General features: G+C 36.9%; 1 protein-coding gene and 1 non-coding gene across 2 annotated transcripts in view; both read left to right on the forward strand.

Moving 5' to 3' along the window:
• The window catches only part of LOC115438497 (non-lysosomal glucosylceramidase-like), a 203,364-nt gene extending 185,013 nt beyond the window's left edge, over positions 1-18,351 (forward strand). Inside the window, exons 6-11 of the mRNA XM_030162147.1 lie at positions 6,211-6,362; positions 8,057-8,163; positions 13,806-13,948; positions 15,605-15,720; positions 15,835-16,026; positions 17,868-18,351. Coding sequence (XP_030018007.1) covers positions 6,211-6,362; positions 8,057-8,163; positions 13,806-13,948; positions 15,605-15,720; positions 15,835-16,026; positions 17,868-18,125 — 968 coding nt within the window. The 3' untranslated portion in view covers positions 18,126-18,351. The remainder of the gene's footprint in view (positions 1-6,210; positions 6,363-8,056; positions 8,164-13,805; positions 13,949-15,604; positions 15,721-15,834; positions 16,027-17,867) is intronic.
• Positions 4,529-4,603, forward strand: trnan-guu (transfer RNA asparagine (anticodon GUU)). The gene has a single exon. It is a non-coding gene; the product is annotated as a tRNA-Asn (tRNA).
• Positions 18,352-24,750: the final 6,399 nt, after the last annotated feature.

Genomic DNA, 24,750 nt, shown 5'->3' on the forward strand with positions numbered 1-24,750 from the left:
CGATTATGAGTCTGATTCTCTACCGACTGAGCTAACCGGGCTGACGTCACATGGAACGGAACACTGCTATTTAAAGGAAAACCTCAATTGGTTCTGCGCAGCACCGGAAGTAATTTCATGAGGGTTCTGTACGGCCATATATGGGCATGTGTGTCTCTGTGGCGCAGTTCGGCTGTTAACTGAAAGGTTGGTGGTTCGAACTCACCCAGGGACGACTGCTTTGTTTATAGTAATGTTTTGTTAAAGCTATACCTACCGATGTGGCATTTCTCACAGCACTTAGTGGAATTTTGAACATGAACAATCCACCTCCCTCCAAATGTTTGCGCCCAACGTGGGGCTCGAACCAGCAACCTTGAGATTACGAGTGTGATTCTCTACCGACTGAGCTAAGCGGGCTGACGTCACATGGAACGGAACAGTACTATTTAAAGGAAAACCTCAATGTGTATTTGTGTGTATATATATATATATATATATATATATATATATATATATATATATATATATATATATATATATATATATATATATATATATTTTTTTTTTTTTTTTTAAATATACTTCTTTGTTTTTTTTGTTGATTTATTTTTTTTAATATATTTTTTTCATTATTATTTTTTCTTTTTCATTTTTTATTTTTTTAAATTAATTAATTTATTTATTTTATTATTATTATTTGTGTGCGTGTGTGTATATGTGTGCAAATGTATATGTTTGTCTGTATGCATGTTTTTTTTTGTTTCTCTCTTTTCTTTCCCCTCACACCTCCCTCCTTCAGGTCATCAAAGTGATTGTATGAAGGTGTGCAACTCACTAGTGAAAAAAGCCCTGATGAAGACCAGAGGTTGCAACACGTTGACTGTATTTTTAAAAAATGCCATGAATTAATAAAGACATTTTATTTTTACACAAATCCTACAGTGTGCCTAGCATGCGAATGCAGATTTTTTTTTTTTTTTTTTTTTTTGACTCTAAACAACCAGACACACCACAAGTTTCCAGAGAGCACCTGTGGATAATCACCAAGAAGAAGACCCAGCAGCACTTCCACTTTGTTGGATTAGGGTTGGAACACACTTTGGTACCATACCGTTGTGACAATTATTTGAACAGTATTGTACTGCAGAAAGTAGTGTGTTACTATAAAAATGGAAAAGAGGAAAAGGCAATTAACAATAGAATAGAACATCCACATCCTCGCAGTCTCAGGAATGACTTCGGACCTCATCAGAGTTAAGTATACCGACGCACAATATTCCAGTCCACATAACAAACAAATCTAAAAGACAGAGGATCGGTCGTAAGTCCATAAACTTAAATCATCTTGTGCCCCTGCGCATGCACGGAACCGAGGAGAACAATCCCTCAGGGACTTTTAAAACGGCAGTTTTAAACGTGAGATCACTGTCAAATAAATCGTTTGTAATTAATGATATGATTATTGACAGGAACTTAGACTGCATGTTTTTAACAGAGACATGGACAGGTGCTGATGGAGCGGCAATTTTAAATGAAACCACCCCTCCTGATTATAACTACGCATACTCATCCCGCACAGGAAAAAGAGGAGGTGGCACAGCCACAATCTTTTCCACCTCATACGGCTTCAAAAATGTTTCTTTTAATCACTACTCATCATTTGAGTATCACTCTCTGGTTTGAATTAATCCTCATATTCTTTTTATCTGCATTTACCGCCCCCCCCAAGCCCTCTACACTCTTTATCAGTCAGTTCTCTGATCTCCTGTCCATTGCTCACTCAACATATGAGAAAATTATTATTGTAGGTGATTTTAATTTACACATTGATAATCAATCAGACTTGTTGGCAACAGAATTTTTAAATATTTTAAATTGTATGGATTTTAAACAACATGTCTCACAACCCACTCACAACAGAGGCCACACACTGGATCTTGTGATCACATATGGAATTTCTGCTGATCCTGTCTCTGTTGTGGATGTTGGCCTATCAGATCATTTTTGTGTGTTTTTTAATGTAAGTATTATTGTTCAGCCTCCCCGGTCTGTACAAATTGTCAAGAAGCGTTATCTTACTGCTGAAGTGACTTCAAATTTTACCAAGATTTTAATTCAAATTCCTCGCCCCGTTTTACCCTCTTCCTGTGATTTTATTGTTGACAATTTTAATAATAAATTGAAATCTACTCTCGATGCTGTAGCCCCTTTAAAAGTAAAAATGGGTAAAATAAAAAACTGCCCATGGAAAAATGAAAAAACTAAAAATCTCAAGAAAAATTGCAGGAAAGCAGAAAGAAAGTGGCGCAAGAATAAAATCACAGTCAATTATGAAATTTACAGGGAACAACTTAAAAACTACAATAACTGTCTGAAGGAAGAAAGACACTCATATTTCTCCAAACTTATAAATGACAACCGCCATAATCCAAAGGTACTGTTTTCCACATTTAGCTCGGTAATTAACCCCATCTTCAACAACAGTGCTCCTTCAAATATGCCCAACTGTGATATGTTCTTAAGTCACTTCACCAGTAAAATACAGTCTATCAGGTCAGATCAGGTCAGCAACCACAGCCAGGCAATGCTTTTATCTCAGATCCACTGTCTTATCTGCTACTTTGGAGAATTTTGCCCTGGTTGATGCTGAGAGTCTTAACAAAGTCGTTTTACAGTTAAAAACAACCACTTGCTTTTTAGATTCCATTCCCACGTCTCTTTTTAAATCGATTTTTACATTTATCGATGATGATGTTCTTAATATTGTAAATTATTCATTGCAGACAGGGGTCTTTCCTACAGCTCTTAAAACCGCCATGGTCAGACCCCTTCTCAAGAATCATAAACTGGACCCCTCCCTTGCCAGTAACTACAGACCTGTGTCCAACCTGCCGTTTTTAAGTAAAATTTTAGAGAAAATTGTTTTTAACCAGATCAACGATTTTATTAATTCTAACAACATTTTAGAATTTTATCAATCTGGTTTTAGAGCACACCATAGTACAGAGACGGCACTGGTTCAAATTTTAAATGACATTAGATCCAACATGGACAACAAAAAGCTTGCCGTCTTGGTCCTGTTGGATCTTACGGCAGTGTTTGACACTGTGGACCACCACATTCTTTTAGACAGATTACATAACACAGTTGGTCTCTCTGGGTCTGTTTTTAACTGGTTTGAATCATTTTTAACAAACAGGGATTTTTATGTTAGTATTGGGGAACACTCATCAAAAAGGTGCAAAATGGATCGTGGTGTTCCCCAAGGGTCAATTTTAGGTCCAACCCTTTTTAACCTTTATATGTTGCCTCTAGGACAGGTCATCAGGAGACACGGCATTAACTTTCATGGTTATGCTGATGACACTCAACTTTATGTTGCCGTGTCTCCAGATGACCTCAGCCCCATCGACACCCTTTTTAATTGTATTTTAGATATTAAGTCCTGGATGGCAGCAAACTTCCTCCAGCTCAACCAGGGCAAAACTGAGGTTTTAATTGTTGGTCCTGAGGCTCAGAGGGAGAGGCTCAAAGCTAAGCTCCAAACCCATTCACTCGGCTCCTCTGAGAGGGTTAAAAGTCTGGGTGTTTTACTAGATTGTGAGCTTAGCTTTGAGCCACACATCAGGTCTGTCACCAAAACTGGTTTTTATCATTTAAAAAATATTGCCAGAGTACGACCATTTCTCTCTCGAGCCAGTGCAGAGACTTTGATACATGCTTTTGTCTCAAGTCGAATTGATTACTGTCACGCTCTCCTTTCTGGTCTTCCCCAGAAGACCACTGCACCGCTGCAGCTGCTCCAGAACTCTGCAGCCCGACTGCTGACGAGGACCAGAAAGAGAGAGCATATAACACCAGTGCTCAGGTCTGTGCACTGGCTCCTGTGAGCTTCAGGATCAGTTTTAAAGAGCTTTTATTGGTTTTTAAAACTCTTAATGGTCTTAGCCCTATTTATTTATCTGATTTGCTTTTAACATATGAGCCCTCTCGGACCCTCAGGTCCTCAGGTAGTAATCTCTTAACTGTTCCTAGAGTCCACACTAAGACTCATGGTGAGGCCTCATTCAGCTTTTATGGCCCCAAACTATGGAACAGCCTACCTGAGGACCTGAGGTCCGCTGCGAGTGTTCATATTTTTAAAAGTAAACTTAAAACTTATCTTTTTAGGCTAGCTTTTAATTAAACTCTTACTATAAATTTTACTTTGATTGCTTGTATTTTTATTTGCAACTGCGGGACTGTGGGGGGTTTTGTTGTGAAGCACTTTGTGCTACATGTACCATGTATGAAAAGTGCTATAGAAATAAAGTTTGATTGATTGATTGAAATATTATCGATATGAAAATGAGAAGAAATGCAGACAAATGGGATGGTACCCAGTGAAGGACCTACTACTAATAATTTTATTTTCATATTATTTGAATTCCAGTTTAAAATAGTATGATATTATGTAGCATTCACAAAAAAAAGAAAAAGGATTGTATAAAACCAAAACCTTCCAGCATCGTCTCTACTCTTTTAACTGTATTCTGCACCTCATACAGTCTCTGTGGCGCAATTCGGTTAGCGCGTTCGGCTGTTAACCGAAAGGTTGGTGGTTCGAGCCCACCCAGGGACGACTGGTTCATTTATGGTAATACATGATTAATCCCAAGAGGAATTATTGTGTGTCATAGTTACTCCATTCAAGTATAATTACGTAAAGTAACAGAAAAGGCACAAATTTCAAAATGTACACACACAAATATACATATTAAACACAGTTAGAACAATGATTTGTTCAATATATACCTGATAAAAAGTCTCATAATGGGAATTAAAAGAAATGAAGATAAATCAGTGCAAAAATATTTAATGGGTTTTTACCCAGTGAAGGACCGACTACTAGTACGAATTGTGTTTTCATATTATTTAGATTACAGTTTAAAATAGTATGATATTGTGTAGTATCCACAAAAAAAGGACTGTATGAAGCCAAACCTGCCAGCATCGTCTCTACTCTTTTAACTGTATTTCATCCCTCATACAGTCTCTGTGGCGCAATTCGGTTAGCGTGTTCGGCTGTTGCACATCTGAGAACATCAAAGTGCAAACTGTACAAACTGTGCAAAAACAGAAACACTGCACATTTTTCTTTTCCAGTCCAATCCTTGTCCATTCTCCAAACCTAAACCCTAAAATGAGTCCAGAATGCTCCAACGCTAAAACATTAGTTCCACCTGTTTCATGTGCTAACCTGAAGAAAAAATAAACACCTAGGAATGATTCCATGCGCCCCCCGGAAAGCGAAGCAAAAAGCAAAGCGAAGCAAAAAGCAAAAAGTGGGGGGCCCGCCCCACTTTTTGAGAAACACTGTTTTAGCCAACAAGCTAACAGCAGCTAACCCTTCCAGTTAGCAAAGTTCAAGTTGTGTTTTAAAATCTAAAAGATTCTGTTCTTTTTGAAAACATTCTTGGCTTCTGCTGAAATGTGTATTCAGTTCAGAGAATGTGGCTTTTTATGTATTTCATTGGCATCTTATACTAGATTGTATTTACAAAACAAAACAGAAAAGTGCAAATATTTCGTAAGAATTTATTTGAACCTTATATTTATTTAATTATTCATACTGACAAATGGAATTAAACCAGCCACGTGCTAATGACCCTGAAAATGTCTGTGAATAAATTTGCATTATTTGGCAGAGTTGATTTTGGCAGAACGCTAGCTTTTTATTTATGTATTTATTTTTACTGACTGATGGCGCCACCTGCTGTTGTGGAAGCAAATTACCGAGGATGTTTTAGTGAAGAGGGTATTCTGTGCCCAGCCATGTGTCCTTATTATTTGTCTTTTATAGGATATGTTTTTTTGTAGTTGTTTGTATAGCATGATGTTTTAGAAATACGCTCAGTTTTATTTAGGAATTTGGTCGGAATTTAGCTACGTAATGAGTGACTGTATTTAAAGCATATACAAGTGGTTGTTTCGCAATATAGTCATATGATGAATACAGAAACCAGACACCTTACACCTTGTGGTTGCTTACTATTTTCCTCGTAGCGACAGCGTAATAGAACATTTCTGTTTAATGCAACATAGGATTCGATTTGTAAAGTTGCTTGAGACAGATAATTGCAGATTGAAAACATGTTATGTTGTCATCACACAGTAATGCTCTTGGGCATGACTGATGAATCCTGACATTATTCTAACTGTGGTTGTGTACGATAACCCTGTCCCCAGATGATGAGCCGTGGCAGAGGGTCAATGCCTACCTCATCCATGACACTGCAGACTGGAAGGACCTGAACCTCAAGTTTGTCCTGCAGGTTTACAGAGACTTCCATCTCACACAGGACAGGCAGTATTTACAGGACATGTGGCCAATCTGCCAGGTAACTGAGGACGTATTTGTATCTGATATGGAAAAGATATGGGCTGAGTCATTAGGGCTGCAGGATTCTGCTGGGTTTCTGGAAATTGGCTCGAGAGTCTGGTTTTGACCAACTATATGTAAAGTGGCACGAGATAACTTTTGTTATGATTTGGTGCTATATAAATGAAATTTGATTGATTGATTGAGTGATATTGCCAAAAATTCTCAAAATATTTAGGCAGAAGCACAATATATGTGGTGATATATTTTCTAAAGTGGTTTACATTTTCCTTTGTAAGCCTAACTGACATTGCATTATTATTATTATTATTATTATTATTATTATTATTATTAGTACTAGTAGTAGTAGTAGTAGTAGTAGTAGTAGTAGTAGTATTACCATTATTATTATTAATAGTAGTAGTAGTAGTAGTAGTAGTAGTAGTAGTAGTATCATTATTATTATTATTATTATTATTATTATTATTATTATTATTATTATTATTATTAATAGTAGTAGTAGTAGTAGTAGTATCATTATTATTATTATTATTATTATTTTTATTATTATTATTAGTACTAGTAGTAGTAGTAGTAGTAGTAGTAGTAGTATTACCATTATTATTATTAATAGTAGTAGTAGTAGTAGTAGTAGTATCATTATTATTATTATTATTATTATTATTAGTAGTAGTAGTAGTAGTAGTAGTAGTAGTAATAGTAGTAATATTAGTATTATCATTATTATTATTATTATTATTTTTATTATTATTATTAGTAGTAGTAGTATCATTATTATTATTATTATTATTATTAGTAGTAGTAGTAGTAGTAATAGTAGTAATATTAGTATTATCATTATTATTATTTTTATTATTAGTAGTAGTAGTATTTATGCAACACAAACACTACAATAATCTGTGATCTAAGGCTCACTATAATCCAGATTTACCTTCATTCTTGATCTATTTAAGATGAACCACTAACTCTTAAGAGGGATGTCTTAATATGCCGCCATCATAAAAAAAAATTCTATGAAGAGTTGTGATACATGCGGTACATTGTAGATCCTGTCCAGCCTTAACCCATAAAGACCCAGTGCTACTTTTATAGCTGTTCCAAAATATATTTTTTTCTATATTTAATTTTTCTTAAGTGATTTATCACGATTTATTATAATATTATTCGCTGCATTTTGCGTTTTTGTTTTTTTTTTTTTCAGTGCAAAGGATGTACTTTCCTATATTTAATTTATTGATCATGTAGATGTTCTTTAAAGATCAGATTAAAGTTAAGGGTCATTATGTCAGAAACTGCAGAAAAAGTGATTGTTTCAGTAAAATATATCATTAAATGAACATAAACCACGTGTGTCTATCCACTGTTATTGATCCAACTCCATGGGTTTTACTGGTGAATCAATGTTGTAGATGATTGCGGTGTTTCCACGGTAACTACGGAGCCTCTGAACGTCCAAATGGGTCACATCTGATGACCATGAAAAGATGACAAACTGTATTTTGCACAAATTATTTACATGTATTGATAGGATTAGTGGATAAACAAGTATTAAACAGTTTAGGTCAGTAGATGCTTTCTGTCACCAGTGGATGTTTGGGTCTTCATGGGTTAAATATAATATAAGATATCTGCTGTTTGGGTTGCACTGTCACAAACATGTTCTGTTCATCTCTGTGGTTCTCGGTTTGGCAGGCGGTGATGGAGTCGGAGATGAAGTTCGACCTGGATGGAGACGGACTCATTGAGAACTCTGGATATGCAGACCAGACTTATGATGGATGGACAGTGACTGGACCAAGGTGAGGGTGGAAGAATGACACGGTGGAAAAATGTAATTTATATTATAGTGTCCATGAAGTCTACTGATTATTGCAGAAGAATGCAAAAATATCCAGATATATTTAAATATAATTACAATTCCCCATTTAATTTTACATCATATTAGGAATTATGGATTTGTTTTGATTAACCCATAAAGACCCAAACAGCCACTGGCAACCAAAATCATCTACTGATGTCAACTGTTGAATAACTTCTGAACATAGATAGATAGATAGATAGATAGATAGATAGATAGATAGATAGATAGATAGATAGATAGATAGATAGATAGATAGATAGATAGATAGATAGATAGATAGATAGATAGATAGATAGATAGATAGATAGATATTTTATTAATACCAAGGGAAATGTAAGTATTCAGGATCTTTGCATACAGCATAAGGTTAGTAACCAGATTAACACTGACATTAAGGTTAGTATATACTCTCAGAAAACATGCTAAAAAACTTAGTCTAAAAAAACTTCCTGTGTAATACTGTAAACCAAACACTTCTAATTCAAAAATCTGTAGAAAACTAAATGTATAGTCAGTGTACAGTATTTACACATTTCAGGGCACAGTGATTTAAAGTGAAAACAGTGATTTAAAGTAGAGCTGCAACCGATTAATCGCTTCAAACTGATCCAAAAAAAATCATTCAACCACAATTCTCCTGAATCAGAGCTTTGTTTCCTTCATTTCTCTGCTGTTAAACATTGGTTCCACTGTTGTGTTTCACACGGACGCTTATTGTGACGCACAAAGAAGCTTCAATTCAGGAAAACTGCAATAGAATATGTTTCCATTCAATTAATTCGAGTTGATTAATCGAATCGTGAATTTTTGCATTCTCTTCAAGCACCTAATCGATTAATCGGTTGCAGCTCTAATTTAACCCTTTCATGCACACTGGTCACTACAGCGGACAGCTATTCTACAGCTGTTCTCTTGTATACATGGATTTTGTTGTTCTTTTCGATGTTGTTGTTTTGTTTTTTTACACATATCTTTATTAAAGTTTTAATACACTACATATCATCACATATCATCACATATCACTACACTACATATACATACATTATGTCCTCCAAACCATCGACCTGCCTCTTAGACCCAATCCCAACCAAACTTTTTAAACAGACTCTGCCCCTAACTATTGACACAATTCTAACTATAATTAATACCTCACTAGTTACTGGCTACGTGCCACAATCTTTTAAATTTGCAGTTATTAAACCACTTCTGAAAAAACCTACTCTAGATCCTGACCTCCTGGTCAGTTACAGACCTATATCTAATTTACCCTTCCTCTCAAAAGTTCTTGAAAGAGTGGTAGTTAAACAGCTGTGTCAGCATTTACAGGACAATAGTTTATTTGAACACTTCCAGTCTGGCTTTCGTGCTCATCATAGCACTGAAACCGCATTAGTCAAAGTAACCAATGACTTGTTATTAGCTGCTGACGATGGTTTGGTCTCGATCCTGGTCTTATTGGACCTGAGTGCAGCTTTTGACACTATCGACCACAGTATCTTACTGCAGAGATTAGAATGGGACATAGGCATTAGAGGAGCAGCCCTCTGCTGGTTTAAATCCTATTTATCTAATAGGTACCAGTTTGTTAATGTAAACCAACAATCATCAACATATTCCAGAGTTAGTTGCGGCGTGCCACAAGGGTCGGTCCTCGGGCCCATTTTGTTTACACTATACATGCTGCCTTTAGGTAACATTATTAGAAAACATGGCATTAAGTTTCACTGTTACGCAGATGATACACAACTGTATTTATCGATTAAACCTGATCAGACCAGACAAGTAGATAAACTAAGTTCCTGTGTCCGTGACATTAAAACCTGGATGAGCGCTAATTATCTTTTACTTAACCCTGAAAAAACAGAGGTCATTATAATAGGCCCTAAAAATGCAAGAGACTCCCTATCTGACCAGATAGTCACTCTGGACAATGTGAGTGTAGCCTCTAGCACCACAGTTAGAAACCTAGGAGTTCTATTTGACCCAGATCTATCATTTAAACCACATATTAACCAAGCCTGCAGAACCGCCTTCTTCCACCTGCGCAACATAGCCAAAATTAGAAATATTCTTTCTAAAAATGATGCAGAAAAATTAGTTCATGCGTTTGTTACATCTAGATTAGATCACTGCAACTCCCTTCTCGTAGCATGTCCTAAAAGCTCTCTAAAAAGTTATCAACTGGTTCAGAACGCGGCAGCGAGACTACTAACAGGAACAAATAGAAGAGAACACATCACCCCTGTGCTCCAAGCCCTTCACTGGCTTCCAATTGAGTTTAGAATTAGATTCAAAATCCTCCTCCTCACATACAAGACCATTAATGGTATGGGCCCCTCTTATCTCAGAGATGCTCTGGTGCCGTACCATCCCAACAGAACCCTTCGTTCTCAGAATGCAGGTCTACTGGTAGTTCCCAGGGTCTGTAAAAGTACAGTAGGAGCTAGAGCCTTTAGTTACCAAGCTCCTGTTTTATGGAATCAGCTTCCAGTTAACATTAAAGAGGCCGACACAGTCTCTACATTTAAGGTCAGGCTAAAAACATTCCTATTTGAAAAAGCTTATGGTCAGGCTAGTTCAAACCAGACTAAACCCACAGTTCAGTCTAAGCTGCCCTAGGAGCAAGAATGCTGGGGGAAGTACAGGCACTGAGTCCTATCTCCTGTTTCTGGTTCTACGTACCATTCTGGTCTGCACTTATATTTTTAATATTTAGCCAACTTAGTTTGTGCAGTGCTATTCACCCGATGTCCCCTTTCCCCACTCCCCTCCGGGGGAGTGGCTACTTTTTCAGTTGTAACCACTTGGGAGCCAATGATGGCAGGATCTGCGCTGACCCATCTGTGTCCTGCCCTGTCCTGTGTCCTGACCCCCTCCCCCACCTGTCTGGATGGACGTCCTCGGCCTCACCACTGTGGATGGGCCTCCTCGCCCCTGCCTGTCTCATCCAGCGGGATGGACCCCCCATGTGTCCACCCTACTGCATCCTTGTAGACTAGAACTACATCTGCAAATGGACGTCCATCAGTCCTGCTGCATCTATAGCCTGTCCGTCCATGGGAGTGGATCTCTCCTTCACTGTGGTTCTCCCCGAGGTTTCTCCCTTTTCCCACTGGGTTTTGAGTTTTTCCTTGCCGAGAAGGAGGGTCTAAGGACGGGGGATGCCCTGGACACTACTCATTTTCTTGCTGTTCATTTGACTGTTGTTTACTCTAACTGACTCTGTAAAGCCCTTTGAGATAACCTTGTTGTGATATTGGGCTATACAAATAAAGTTGAATTGAATTGAATATCTTTTCTGGCATGAATTGGTAACATTATGTAGAGCTCTCCTGAGCATAATCACAAGCCACACCATAGTTTTCACACAATTTATTAGTAAATACATGTTTCTGTGCATCTAAAATTAAACATATGGTGTCCAGCTGAATGGACATTTTTGCAACTTCATGAAAAATAGGTTCATAAGAAGTTTTTTTCATTATTATTTTTTTATGTATTTTAAAAAAAAAATTTAAACATTATTTTAATTTAATTAATTTATTTATTTTTCAGAACAAAATTTTCAATTGCATTGTTTTTTCATGCCTAAAGAGGAATAAAAACACTCAGGAAAATAATTTGATTAAGGTTCTCATAATTCATGCATGAAAGGGTTAAAGTGATTTGACAGGTAAGTGTAATAAAACTACATAAGGTGCATCAATATGGTGAAGTAATTCAGGTAAAATACAGTTTTTCATCTTTTCATGGTCATCAAATATGACCCATTTGGACGTTCAGAGGCTCCATAGTTACCGTGGAAACACCGTCATCTTCTACAACATTGATTCACCAGTAAAACTGTCATATCAGTACCTGGACTCTTGTATGTTTTGTCTGTCTTGTGTGTCATTTCCTGTTTTATTTTGTTAATCCTCTTCTTGTGTCATGTCTGGTGTCTTTGCTTCCTCTCCCTGATTGTTTCACCTGTGTTGATTACCTGTCTCCGCCCTGATTTGTTCCACCTGTGTCTCATTGTCTTCCCTCCCTTCTGTGTATATAAGCCCTGTGTTTTCCCCTGTCCTGTGCCAGTTCGTATTCCTTCCTTGTGTTGTGTCTACTTACCAGCGTTTCTCTGAACCTGTTCGTCTGCCTGTCTGTTCGTTCCTGACCCGGATTGTTCCTGGTTGTTCTGAGCCTGCCTGATCCCCTCATCGGTACCTCTGCCTGATTCTGCCACACTGGTATTCGACCTTTTGCCTGGACTCACGGTTAGTGCTTTTGCTTTTCCCCCATGTACCGTTGCCTGTTTTTTGGACTTCCCGTGTATGACCTGGTCTGTCCCCTGACACTTCTCTGCTTGTTTCTAGTCGGGTTCCCCTCGTGTGCTCCCGACCCGGGCAGAGAGCTCCCTTTACTGGATTCGGACGTCGTGACGAATCCACACAGACTAACCAGCGAGGATTCATTCAAAAAGCCTTTTTGTGAACTGTTTTTCCTGTCCGTGTTTAATAAACACTCATTAACTGTATTCCTGTCTGTGGGTTGTGCATTTGGGTCCAAGTCTTGTGTCTCTGGTTCTAACAAAAACCCATGGAGTCGGATCAATAACAGTGGATGGACACTCTGGGTTTATGGTCAGTTAATGATAGATTTAACTGAAATAGTCACTTTTTCTGCAGTTTCTGACATAATGACCTTAACTTTAATATGAGCTTTAATGAACATCTACATGATCAATAAATTAAATATAGGAAAATACCAGATTTTCACTGAAAAAAAATGCTAAATACAGAAGATAATATTATAATAAATGATGATAAATCCCTAGAAAGAAAAATTACTTTGGGAACTGCCACAAAAGGAGCACTGGGTCTTTACGGGTTAAACTAGGATGAGTCCAGTGGAGCTGACAACGACACAAGTATCTGTGTGAGATTTTCTACCTTCAGGTTGAGTGGCTTTCAAAAAGGAAAAGAAAAAAGGAAATGGAAAAAGTGAGACGTGTTTATCACTGTGGCGCTTATCTGCAGTGTTAGAGGCTGTAGTAACGGCGAAAAGACCATGAAAAAGTCTTATTGACCATGTGGTTATGTCTGTTAAAGCTGAAACAGAACACAGTGTAAAACAACCAAGGTCGAAAAGAGGAGCTGAAGACATTTACAGGCAGACGCTAACAGAATAATATTGTGAAACTCTGTAATGTGAGTTTTATTACACATTTTAAAGCTTCTTTGTTAATGGGTGAAAATTCCAAACCACCTAGCTGCGGTTTCTGGATAGATTTATAGATAGATGGAAGTTTTTTTGTACCAGTAGGGTTCATAATGTGCTGTATTAAAGCTAAATAGGCCTTAGCAAATGTTTTCTTGTGTTGACACTGGCTTCTTTATTTGTACATTTCGTCCTGGGATGTGGTTTTATGCTTGAGTGCAGGTGACTGCTGTGGCCAGAGGCACTGGGTTTGTTTTTTTGTTTTGTTTTTTCTTCTTTTGGTCCTGTTCTCATGAATGTGATCTGATTTTTACTTCTAGGTCTATGTAATCCAAATGATCATCATTGTCACTCTTTTTTTTATTCCTTTTTGTATTTCTGCAGTGCTTATTGTGGTGGGCTGTGGCTGGCGTCGCTGTGTGTGATGTGTAAGATGGCCATCCTGTTGGACAATAAGGAGATGTACCAGCTCTACAGAAGCACACTGGACAAAGGCAGCACTGCATTCGACAAACTGTTGTGGAACGGTAAGAAGTTTGTGTTCACTGTGGATGTCCACACACACTCTATTTGACTATTCCCACATATGCTCAGAGCGTCACGACCAAAACAAAGATTTTTTTTTTCTCTCTCTTGTCTTCTCTTGTGTCTTGTCCACATGTAGATGCTGTTTTAGGTCAATAAAACAAAGATTTAAAAAAAAAAAAGTTTAAAAACTTATACAGACTCATTTATGTGGAAAATGGGGACTAATGTTGCCTTCACATGCCATCACGAAGATGATCTTTTCCTCTTGTGAAGCATGTTAGGGTTAGGGACATAGCGAAATGAAAAATGGCTGACACATAATTTACCATGTTCTGCTACATGGGGAAAACAGTTTTGAACTGTTAAGGGTTAATTCATTTGCCACAGCATTTTTTTTTTGCATGTTGGGATTGTTATAAATGTGCAAAATCATCAGGTAACAGCTGCAAATGTTAAAGGTGCGGGAGACTTTCATGACCAATTTTTCATCAGATCTGTCAAACCTCAGTCATATCCTCAGTGTCATGAATCTGTCAGTCTGTCTGTCATTACTCACCTGAATCTCTTGCATTACGTTGAACAGCTTCGAGGTGCCATCCACCAGAAACAAACCATGTGTTTACAAACCGACCCAGGACGTCACTCAGGCAACTTTGGAATTTTGTCGCGATGTGCATTGTGGGAAACGGAGGTTGGCGCAGCCACCTGGCAGTGGCAGTGCGACCATATGGTATTATATGGATGAAACAAACACGTGGAAACGGCTGGAGGAATATGCACAGAAGGAAGAGAGCTCCTGCCGTTTCCGATCATGTCTGTTCCAGCTGCCGCTGTAAGGCGGCTGCGCGAGCCTTCGTTTTCCACAATACTCGTCGCGACAAAATTCCAAAGATGCCCGAGTGACCTCCCGGCTCATTTGTAAACATATGGACTGTTTCTGGTGGATGGCACTTCGAAATTGTTCACCATAATGCAAGAGATTCAGGTGAGTAACCACAGAAAGACTTACAGATTCATGGTACTGAGGATAGGACTGAGGTTTGACAGTTTCCCACACCTGTAAAAGAAAGTTGGTAAATAGAATTCAGAGCTTGATCTGTATTTCTTCAAAAATCACTTCATCTTGAAACAGAAACAACACAATATGGACAAAAGTATTGAGACACCTTGAATTCAGTTGTTTCTTTACTAACGGGTCTGGGATACAAAACGATAACAACTAATGTCATAATACAGTTTTATATTGTGATAAAGATTATGGCATTTCATTGGTTTTCTTTAAAATGAATTAAATTGAGCTTTTCTTCCAAATTTTTGGTTGTTTTTTCTTAATTTCTCTCAACACTGATTTTGTTTTTTTATCCATTATTATGATTAAATGTTCTGCCTCTAAATTTCTAAAATATTTTTCATGCTCTGACTGTAAACAGTAATTTTTTACCACAACTAACAATCTACTTTCTACATCTCACTGAGGAAGAAAAATCTCCCATGAAACTTGAAGGAAATGTTGATGTTTCTAAACTATAAGGACATAAATACACTGGGACACATCTTGGTTACTGCCTGTAGTTTATATATTCACCTGATGACTTCCACACAGTAGCTTCAGCCTTGAAATGCCTTTGTTTTTGTACTTTTCCCGTTGTGTTTAGGCAAGTATTACAACTATGACAGCAGTGGGAGGGACCTGTCGAACAGCGTTATGTCTGACCAGTGTGCTGGACATTGGTTCCTGAGGGCCTCCGGCTTAGGAGACGGAGAATTCAAGGTCAGACACAACTACTGTTTTTAACCAGCAACCAAAGTTATAAACTAAGTGGGTTGAATTTACAGAAGGACAAACCTGTGCAGTGTGGTCTGAGCATGCTCTGTGTCCTCTAAGGCTTTTCCACAGGAGAAGATCCGCAGTGCGCTGAAGTCCGTGTATGAACTGAATGTGATGAGTTTTGCCGGAGGTCACATGGGAGCGGTCAATGGGATGCGTCCTGAAGGAGTACCGGACCGCTCCAGTGTCCAGTCTGATGAGGTCTGGATCGGAGTCGTGTATGGGCTGGCAGCGACTATGATCCATGAGGTTGGTCTACATGTGCAGGCTGCATACACACATGTTCAGTTCAGTCCGACTCTGTACTCATGAAGCCCAGTGAGCTTTGGGATGTTTGTGTCTCAGTAAGGGTTATGCATCTAATTAGTTTATAAATGAACCATATTCCAATTTTTATGTTTTTTTTGGGGGGGGGGGTTTGTTTGTTTTTCTCTTCAACTTGCAACTTCATTTGAGTCTCAGAGAATAGTTACCCTTTTTTTTCCCCTTAATTTGTGGTGGTTTAGTTGTAAATTATGGTGACACATGTACAGGGTGGGGAAGCAAAATTTACAATGAACATTTAGTTGTTTTTTCTCAGCAGGCACTACGTCAACTGTTTTGAAACCAAACATATATTGATGTCATAATCATACCTAACACTATTATCCATACCTTTTCAGAAACTTTTGCCCATATGAGTAATCAGGAAAGCAAACGTCAAAGAGTGTGTGATTTGCTGAATGCACTCGTCACACCAAAGGAGATTTCAAAAATAGTTGGAGTGTCCATAAAGACTGTTTATAATGGAAAGAAGAGAATGACTATGAGCAAAACTATTACGAGAAAGTCTGGAAGATACTATTAAAGAAGAATGGGAGAAGTTGTCACCCCAATATTTGAGGAACACTTGCGCAAGTTTCAGGAAGCGTGTGAAGGCAGTTATTGAGAAAGAAGGAGGACACAGAATAAAAACATTTTCTATTATGTACATTTTCTTGTGGCAAATAAATTCTCATGACTTTCAATAAACTAATTGGTCATACACTGTCTTTCAATCCCTGCCTCAAAATATTGTAAATTTTGCTTCCCCACCCTGTACAGTTGCGGAAAAAATTATTAGACCACCCTTTTTCCTTCAGTTTCTTGTTCATTTTAATGCCTGGTACAACTAAAGGTACATTTATTTGGACAAATATAACGGTGTATGACGGTGTTTCCACATTCACTCCGGAGCCTCTGAACATCCAAATGGGTCATATCTCATGGCCGTGAAAAGATGACAAACTGTATTTTACACCAATTATTTACATGTAATGACAGGATTACTGGATCAACAGATATTAGACAGTTTACATCAGTACATTTGCAGAAAAAATTATTAGACCACCCCTTGTTTTCTTCTATTTCTTGTTCATTTTAATGCCTGGTACAACTAAAGGTACATTTGTTTGGACAAATATAATGATGACAAAAAAAATAGCTCATAGTAGTTTAATTTCAGAGCTGATATCTATCCATTTTCCATGTTTCCTTGATAATAACCAAAATCACTTCAGTTTTTCCATCAGTATCTATGGCATTGTACTGACAAAAACAGTGCTTTTAGGCATTCCATGTTTTCTTTTCTGTCTGTTTTAGTCACATGATACACACAGGAGTTAGTACTGGATTGCATAACCATTGTTTGTGATGACTTTTGATGGTCTAAATTATTTCCACAGGATGGATGGATATTTATTTATCCATCCATCCATGCCCATATCGTCACTGTTGTGCGGAAACCTCGTAAGTCCATGTTTGGTCTTTATTTTGGTCATAAAATTATTCTGTGGGTCAGTCTTCATATTGGCCTGATGGTTTTAGAAATATTTAACTAATGAAAAGTGTTGAAAAAGGCTTATGACTACATTTCTTAACTCCGTTCTTCTACTTCTGAAAAATAACCGATTTGGACATCAGTGGTTTCTGCCCGACAGCAACGATATATATGTACAGTCACGGAAACAATACACACAGGAGTTAGTACTGGATTGCATAACTATTGTTTGTGATGACTTTTGATGGTCTAATCATTTTGTTTGTGACTGTATTGCTGTTGTCCTCCTCAGGGTATGTTGACCGAAGGCCTGCGTACGGCTGAAGGCTGTTACCGGACTGTGTGGGAACAGCTGGGCATGGCCTTCCAGACTCCTGAGGCCTACTGTGAGAAGAGCATCTACCGCTCTCTGGCCTACATGAGGCCGCTGAGCATCTGGGCCATGCAGCTGGCCCTGAACGCCTCACAGAGGGACCAGACCACTTTGGCTTCAACTGGAACCACAGACCAGGACCAGGCAGTACAAGCTCAGAAAGAAGACCAGAGCTAGGACCGGAGCCACCTGACAGACTGTCTATCCTGTGCTGCTTTATCTGATCGACTGAAGACTTTTCCACATTTTCTGTTGTTTGACAGAGTTGTGGTGGTTGGAGAAGAACTCCTGTAGATCATAATGTTGTCAGATGATGGGTCTGAAGAGCAAACGCTCCTGATTTACAACATTAGTCGCTTTTCCATTGGACGTCTGCACGAAACTTTACCGATATTTATTAAGTGTGGAAAAACAAAAGTGTGTAATGTCGATTTTTCCATTAAATCACAAATGCGATGATTTGTTTATTTATTATCGCCAGATGACACAAGAAGTCATTCCATAAACATGGCGATGAACGTAAATATCATGTTGATTTACAGATATATTCATTATTATTATTACTAGCTGCATTGTACCCGTGGTGCCATTGTACGATAGCGCCCTCCTGTGGTGCAACAGCTGTATTGCACCAGTACGCCCTCCTGTGCTGCAACATCGGGACACGTATCGCACACAGAACGTCCGTTATAGTAGGATTATATATTACCCGTCAGTCCTGTACTAAATTAAAAAATGATTGGGTGTCCTGGTGTGTCCACACGTTTCTTTTAAAACTCTTCTCCTTCGCTTGTTATAACATCCGTCATCATCCGGCTTTTTTTAGTCACGTGACTCTAGTTGTGGAAAAAGCTCTTTCCACTGCAGTTTTGTGCGATATACCATTTGCGCTACGCCCGAAAAACCACGTCTTGCCAGTGCAAAAACTTTGGCGAAGTTGTCGTTTTTCCATTCAATCACGAATGCGATGATTTGTTTATTTATTATCGCCAGATGACACAAGAAGTCATTCCATAAACATGGCGATGAACGTAAATATCGTGTTGATTTACAGATATATTCATTATTATTATTACTAGCTGCATTGTACCCGTGGTGTCATTGTACGATAGCGCCCTCCTGTGGTGCAACAGCTGTATTGCACCAGTACGCCCTCCTGTGCTGCAACATCGGGACACGTATCGCACACAGAACGTCCGTTATAGTAGGATTATATATTACCCGTCTGTCCTGTACTAAATTAAAAAATGATTGGGTTTCCTGGTACGTCCACATGTTTCTTTTAAAACTCTTCTTCTTCGCTTGTTATAACGTCTGTCAACATCCGGCTTTTTTTATTCATGCCACTCTAGTTGCGGAAAAATGTCTTTCCATTGCAGTTTTGTGCGATATACCATTTGCGCTACGCCTGAAAAAAATTTTTTGGCAGAGGAAAAACTTTGGCGAAGTTGTCGTTTTTCCATTCAATCACAAATGCGATGATTTGTTTATTTATTATCGCGAGATGATATGAGAAGTCATTCCATAAACATGGCAACGAACATAAATATGGTGTTGATTTACAGATATACTCATTATTATTATATACTACCCCTCCATCCTGTACTAAATTAAAAAATGATTGGGTGTCCTGGTGTGTCCACACGTTTCTTTTAAAACTCTTCTTCTTCGCTTGTTATAACATCCATCATCATCCGGCTTTTTTTAGTCACGTGACTCTAGTTGTGGAAAAAGCTCTTTCCACTGCAGTTTTGTGCGATATACCATTTGCGCTACAACCGAAAAACCCCGTCTTGCCAGTGCAAAAACTTTGGCGAAGTTGTCGTTTTTCCATTCAATCACAAATGCGATGATTTGTTTATTTATTATCGCAAGATGACATGAGAAGTCATTCCATAAACATGGCGATGAACGTAAATATGGTGTTGATTTACAGATATATTCATTATTATTATTATATTTTACCCCTCTATCTCGTACTAAATTAAAAAATTATTTGGTTTCCTGGTATGTCCACATGTTCCTTTTAAAACTCGTCTTCACTTGTAACGTCCGTCAACATCCGGCTTTTTTTATTCACGCGACTCTAGTTGTGGAAAAAGGTCTTTCCATTGCAGTTTGTGCAATGTAGCATTTGTGCTACGCCTGAAAAACCACGTCTTGCCAGCACAAAAACTTTGGCAAAGTTGTCGTTTTTCCATCAGGCAAATATTTATGCGCAGGTTATATTCACACAATTTGAGGGTCAATGGAAAAGCGACTATTTTCAAGTGTCCGGTTATAGTCGGACAATGAAAAATCAGTTATAAAATCTAATTTTGGTTGCAGCAGATGTTGCACATTCAAAGCACTACATCATTTCAGTCGGTTCAGATTCATGTTTACTTGGAAGTGTTTCTCTGGAGCTGCTGTCAGTACCGTCTATGTCTGATTATTTTAAACCGGACCTGTGAGTGATCCCAGATCTGAATGATTACTGGACTACACCCATAAACAGCAGCAGTGAAAGTCATTCTAAAGGTTCTAGAAAGACATGAATGCAGTGAAAGTGATAGCATATGATGATAAGTAGGTTTGGGAATGACCTCTGACGATCTGTTTCTTTTGTAATAGCATGTGCCTTGTTGCCTGTTGACCTGCATCTAGACTGTATTGATGAACTGAATAGTTATGTTTTATAAACACCGATGATTACGACAATCCTGCAAAATAAATCAGAGGACAATGCATGTTCTGTGCTCATTTCTTATTAAATGCTGTATTTATGTGATGAAATGTCAAATATTTAGCTGATGGTCTTCACCCACAGGTGTCAAACATGCGGCCCGGGGCCAAATCCGGCCCGCCAAAGGGTCCGGTCCGGCCCTTAGAATTCAGATGCAAAAAATTTAGATGCAAAAAATTCAGATCACACATCCGGGACACCAAGGATAAGCAATGGATTCTATCTCAAGTCCAAACGACAGCCAGCCAATCAAGGTATGTTAGGTTGGTCATGTGATGCCGATGCTGACCTGGACGTGTGATCTGAATTTTCTGCATCTTAATTTTTTTGTATTCTAAATTTATGAACATAGTTGAATTCAGAGACAAAAAAATTCAAATACTTAATTTCAGTGCAAAAAAAAATCAGATACTTAATTTCAGTAAAAAAAATATTCAGATACTTAATTTCATTGCAAAAAAATATTCAGATACATAATTTCAGTGCAAAAAACATTCAGATGCATAATTTCAGTGAAAATAAAATATTCAGATACTTAATTTCAGTGCAAAAAAAAATTCAGATACTTAATTTCAGTGAAAAAAAAAAATTCAGATACTTAATTTCAGTGAAAAAAATATTCAGATGCTTAATTTAGTGCAAAAAACATTCAGATACTTAATTTCATGCAAAAAACATTCAGATACTTAATTTTGGTGCAAAAAAATATTCAGACACTTAATTTCAGTGAAAAAAATATTCAGATGCTTAATTTCGTGCAAAAAACATTCTGATACTTAATTTCAGTGCAAAAAATATTCAGATAGTTCATTTCAGTGAAAAAAAATATTCAGATACTTAATTTCAGTGAAAGAAAAAATTCAGATACTTAATTTCAGTGCAAAAAAATATTCAGATACTTAATTTTGGTGCAAAAAAATATTCAGATACTTAATTTCGGTGGAAAAAAAAAATTTCAGATACTTAATTTCGGTGAAAAAAAAAAATTCCGATACTTAATTTCAGTGCAAAAAAATATTCAGATACTTAATTTTGGTGCAAAAAAAAATTCCGATACTTAATATCAGTGAAAAAAAAAAAATTCAGACACTTAATTTCAGTGAAAAAAATATTCAGATATTAAATTTCAGTGAAAATAAAATATTCAGATGCTTAATTTCAGTGCAAAAAACATTCAGATACTTAATTTCAGTGAAAAAAAAATATTCACATACTTAATTTCAGTGAAAAAAAAAATTCAGATACTTAATTTCAGTGAAAAAAAATATTCAAATACTTAATTTCAGTGCAAAAAAAAAAATTCAGATACTTAATTCCAGTGCAAAAAAAAATTCAGATACTTAATTTCAGTGAAAAAAAAAAATTCAGATACTTAATTTTGGTGCAAAAAAATATTCAGATACTTAATTTTGGTGCAAAAAAAAATTCAGATACTTAATTTCAGTGAAAAAAATATTCAGATACTTAATTTCAGTGAAAAAAATATTCAGATACTTAGTTTGAGTGAAAAAAAATTCAGATACTTAATTTCATTGCAAAAAAATATTCAGATACATAATTTCAGTGAAAAAAAAAATTCAGATACTTAATTTCAGTGAAAAAAAAATTCAGATACTTAATTTAAGTGAAAAAAAAAATCAAACACTTAATTTGAGTGAAAAGAAAAATTCAGATACTTAATTTCAGAGCATAAAAAATTCAGATACTTAATTTCAGTGAAAAAAATATTCAGATACTTAATTTCATTGCAAAAAAAAAATTCAGATACTTAATTTCAGTGAAAAAAAAAAATTCAGATACTTAATTTCAGTGCAAAAAAAATATTCAGATACTTAATTTTTGTGGAAAAAAAATTCAGTGCTAGAAATTCAATAGCATTTCTAATTCAAAATCTGCTGAAACAGATTTCCTTCCATACACTTTCTAATGATGGGCTTAAATAAATATTTGTTTGCTTGAAAAATTAAACACATGGTGTCCAGCTGAGTGGCCATTTTTGTAACTCCATGAAAAATAGATTGCTAAAACAATTTGACTTGCATTGTTTTTTTGAGACCTAAAGAGGATTAAAATGACTGAAGAAAAAAATGTGGACTAATATTGTCGTAATTCATGCATGAAAGGGTTAAAGCTGAGAGTAAAGTTGAGTTTTATTGTATGAAAAGAGAGAAAACGGAGTTTTTCAGTGAACTAGATGATTAGCTGCAGCACACAGACCAGTGGGAGACGTGATGAATTGTTTCCAGTGTTTGTCGCTATGGAAACCGAGGAAAGTGGGCGGGGCCTGTGACCTCGTACCGTCTGAACGAGCTGTGGGTGATTGACATTTGAAGAGCAGAGCTGTGTCAGTCTGCAACAGAGATTTAAGGACATTGATCTGAAAAAGTGAGCTGAAAGTGTCGAGAATGGGGCAAAAACACGGATCACGTGTCAACAAAGTATCAGAAGGTGGATTAAAAAAAAATGATCACGCCCAACGTGGGGCTCGAACCAGCAACCTTGCGATTATGAGTCTGATTCTCTACCGACTGAGCTAGCCGGGCTGACGTCACATGGAACGGAACACTGCTATTTAAAGGAAAACCTCAATTGATTCTGCGCAGCACCGGAAGTAATTTCATGAGGGTTCTGTACGGCCATATATGGGCATGTGTGTCTCTGTGGCGCAGTTCGGCTGTTAACTGAAAGGTTGCTGGTTCGAACTCACCCAGGGACGACTGCTTTGTTTATAGTAATGTTTTGTTAATCGCAAGACAAATTATTGTGTGTTAAACTTACACTGTGTAAGTAGAATGAAAGCAGCAGAAAAGCTGTTATCAACTGCACAAATAATATACACACTGCCAGTCAAAAGTGTTCAAAATTCAGATACTTCATTTCAGTGCAAAAAAATATTCAAATACTTAATTTGAGTGCAAAAAATATTCAGATACTTAATTTCAGTGAAAAAAAATATTCAGATACTTAATTTGAGTGAAAAAAAAAAATTCAGATACTTAATTTCATTGCAAAAAAATATTCAGATACTTAATTTCAGTGCAAAAAATATTCAGATACTTAATTTCAGTGAAAAAAAAAATTCACATACTTAATTTCAGTGCAAAAAAAATTCAAATACTTAATTTCAGTGAAAAAAAAAAAAAATTCAGACACTTAATTTGAGTGAAAAAAAAATTCAGATACATAATTTCAGTGAAAAAGAAAAATTCAGGTACTTAATTTCAGTGCAACAAAATATTCAAATACTTAATTTCAGTGCAAAAAATATTCAGATGCTTAATTTCGTGCAAAAAACATTCAGATACATAATTTCAATGCAAAAAAATATTCAGATACTTAATTTTGGTGCAAAAAAATATTCAGATACTTAATTTCAGTGAAAAAAATATTCAGATACTTAATTTCAGTGAAAAAAAAAATTCAGACACTTAATTTGAGTGAAAAGCAAAATTCAGACACTTAATTTCAGTGAAAAAAAAAAATCAGATACTTAATTTCAATTTAATATGTTTGTCGCTATGGAAACCGAGGAAAGTGGGCGGGGCCTGTGACCTCGTACCGTCTTCACGAGCTGTGGGTGATGGACATTTGAAGAGCAGAGCTGTGTCAGTCTGCAACAGAGATTTAAGGACATTGATCTGAAAAAGTGAGCTGAAAGTGTCGAGAATGGGGCAAAAACACGGATCACGTGTCAACAAAGTATCAGAAGGTGGATTAAAAAAAAAATGTTTGCGCCCGAAGTGGGGCTCGAACCAGCAACCTTGAGTTTATGGGTCTGATTCTCTACCGACTGAGCTAGCCGGGCTGACGTCACATGGAACGGAACACTGCTATTTAAAGGAAAACCACAATTGGTTCTGCGCAGCACCGGAAGTAATTTCATGAGGGTTCTGTACGGCCATATATGGGCATGTGTGTCTCTGTGGCGCAGTTCGGCTGTTAACTGAAAGGTTGGTGGTTCGAACTCACCAGATTGTGAGTTTGTTTTTTTTTGTTGATTTATTTTTTTTAATATATTTTTTTCATTATTATTTTTTCTTTTTCATTTTTTATTTTTTTAAATTAATTAATTTATTT

This window comes from Sphaeramia orbicularis, chromosome 18, assembly GCF_902148855.1.
Source record: "Sphaeramia orbicularis chromosome 18, fSphaOr1.1, whole genome shotgun sequence".
Classification (NCBI taxonomy): Eukaryota; Metazoa; Chordata; class Actinopteri; order Kurtiformes; family Apogonidae; genus Sphaeramia; species Sphaeramia orbicularis.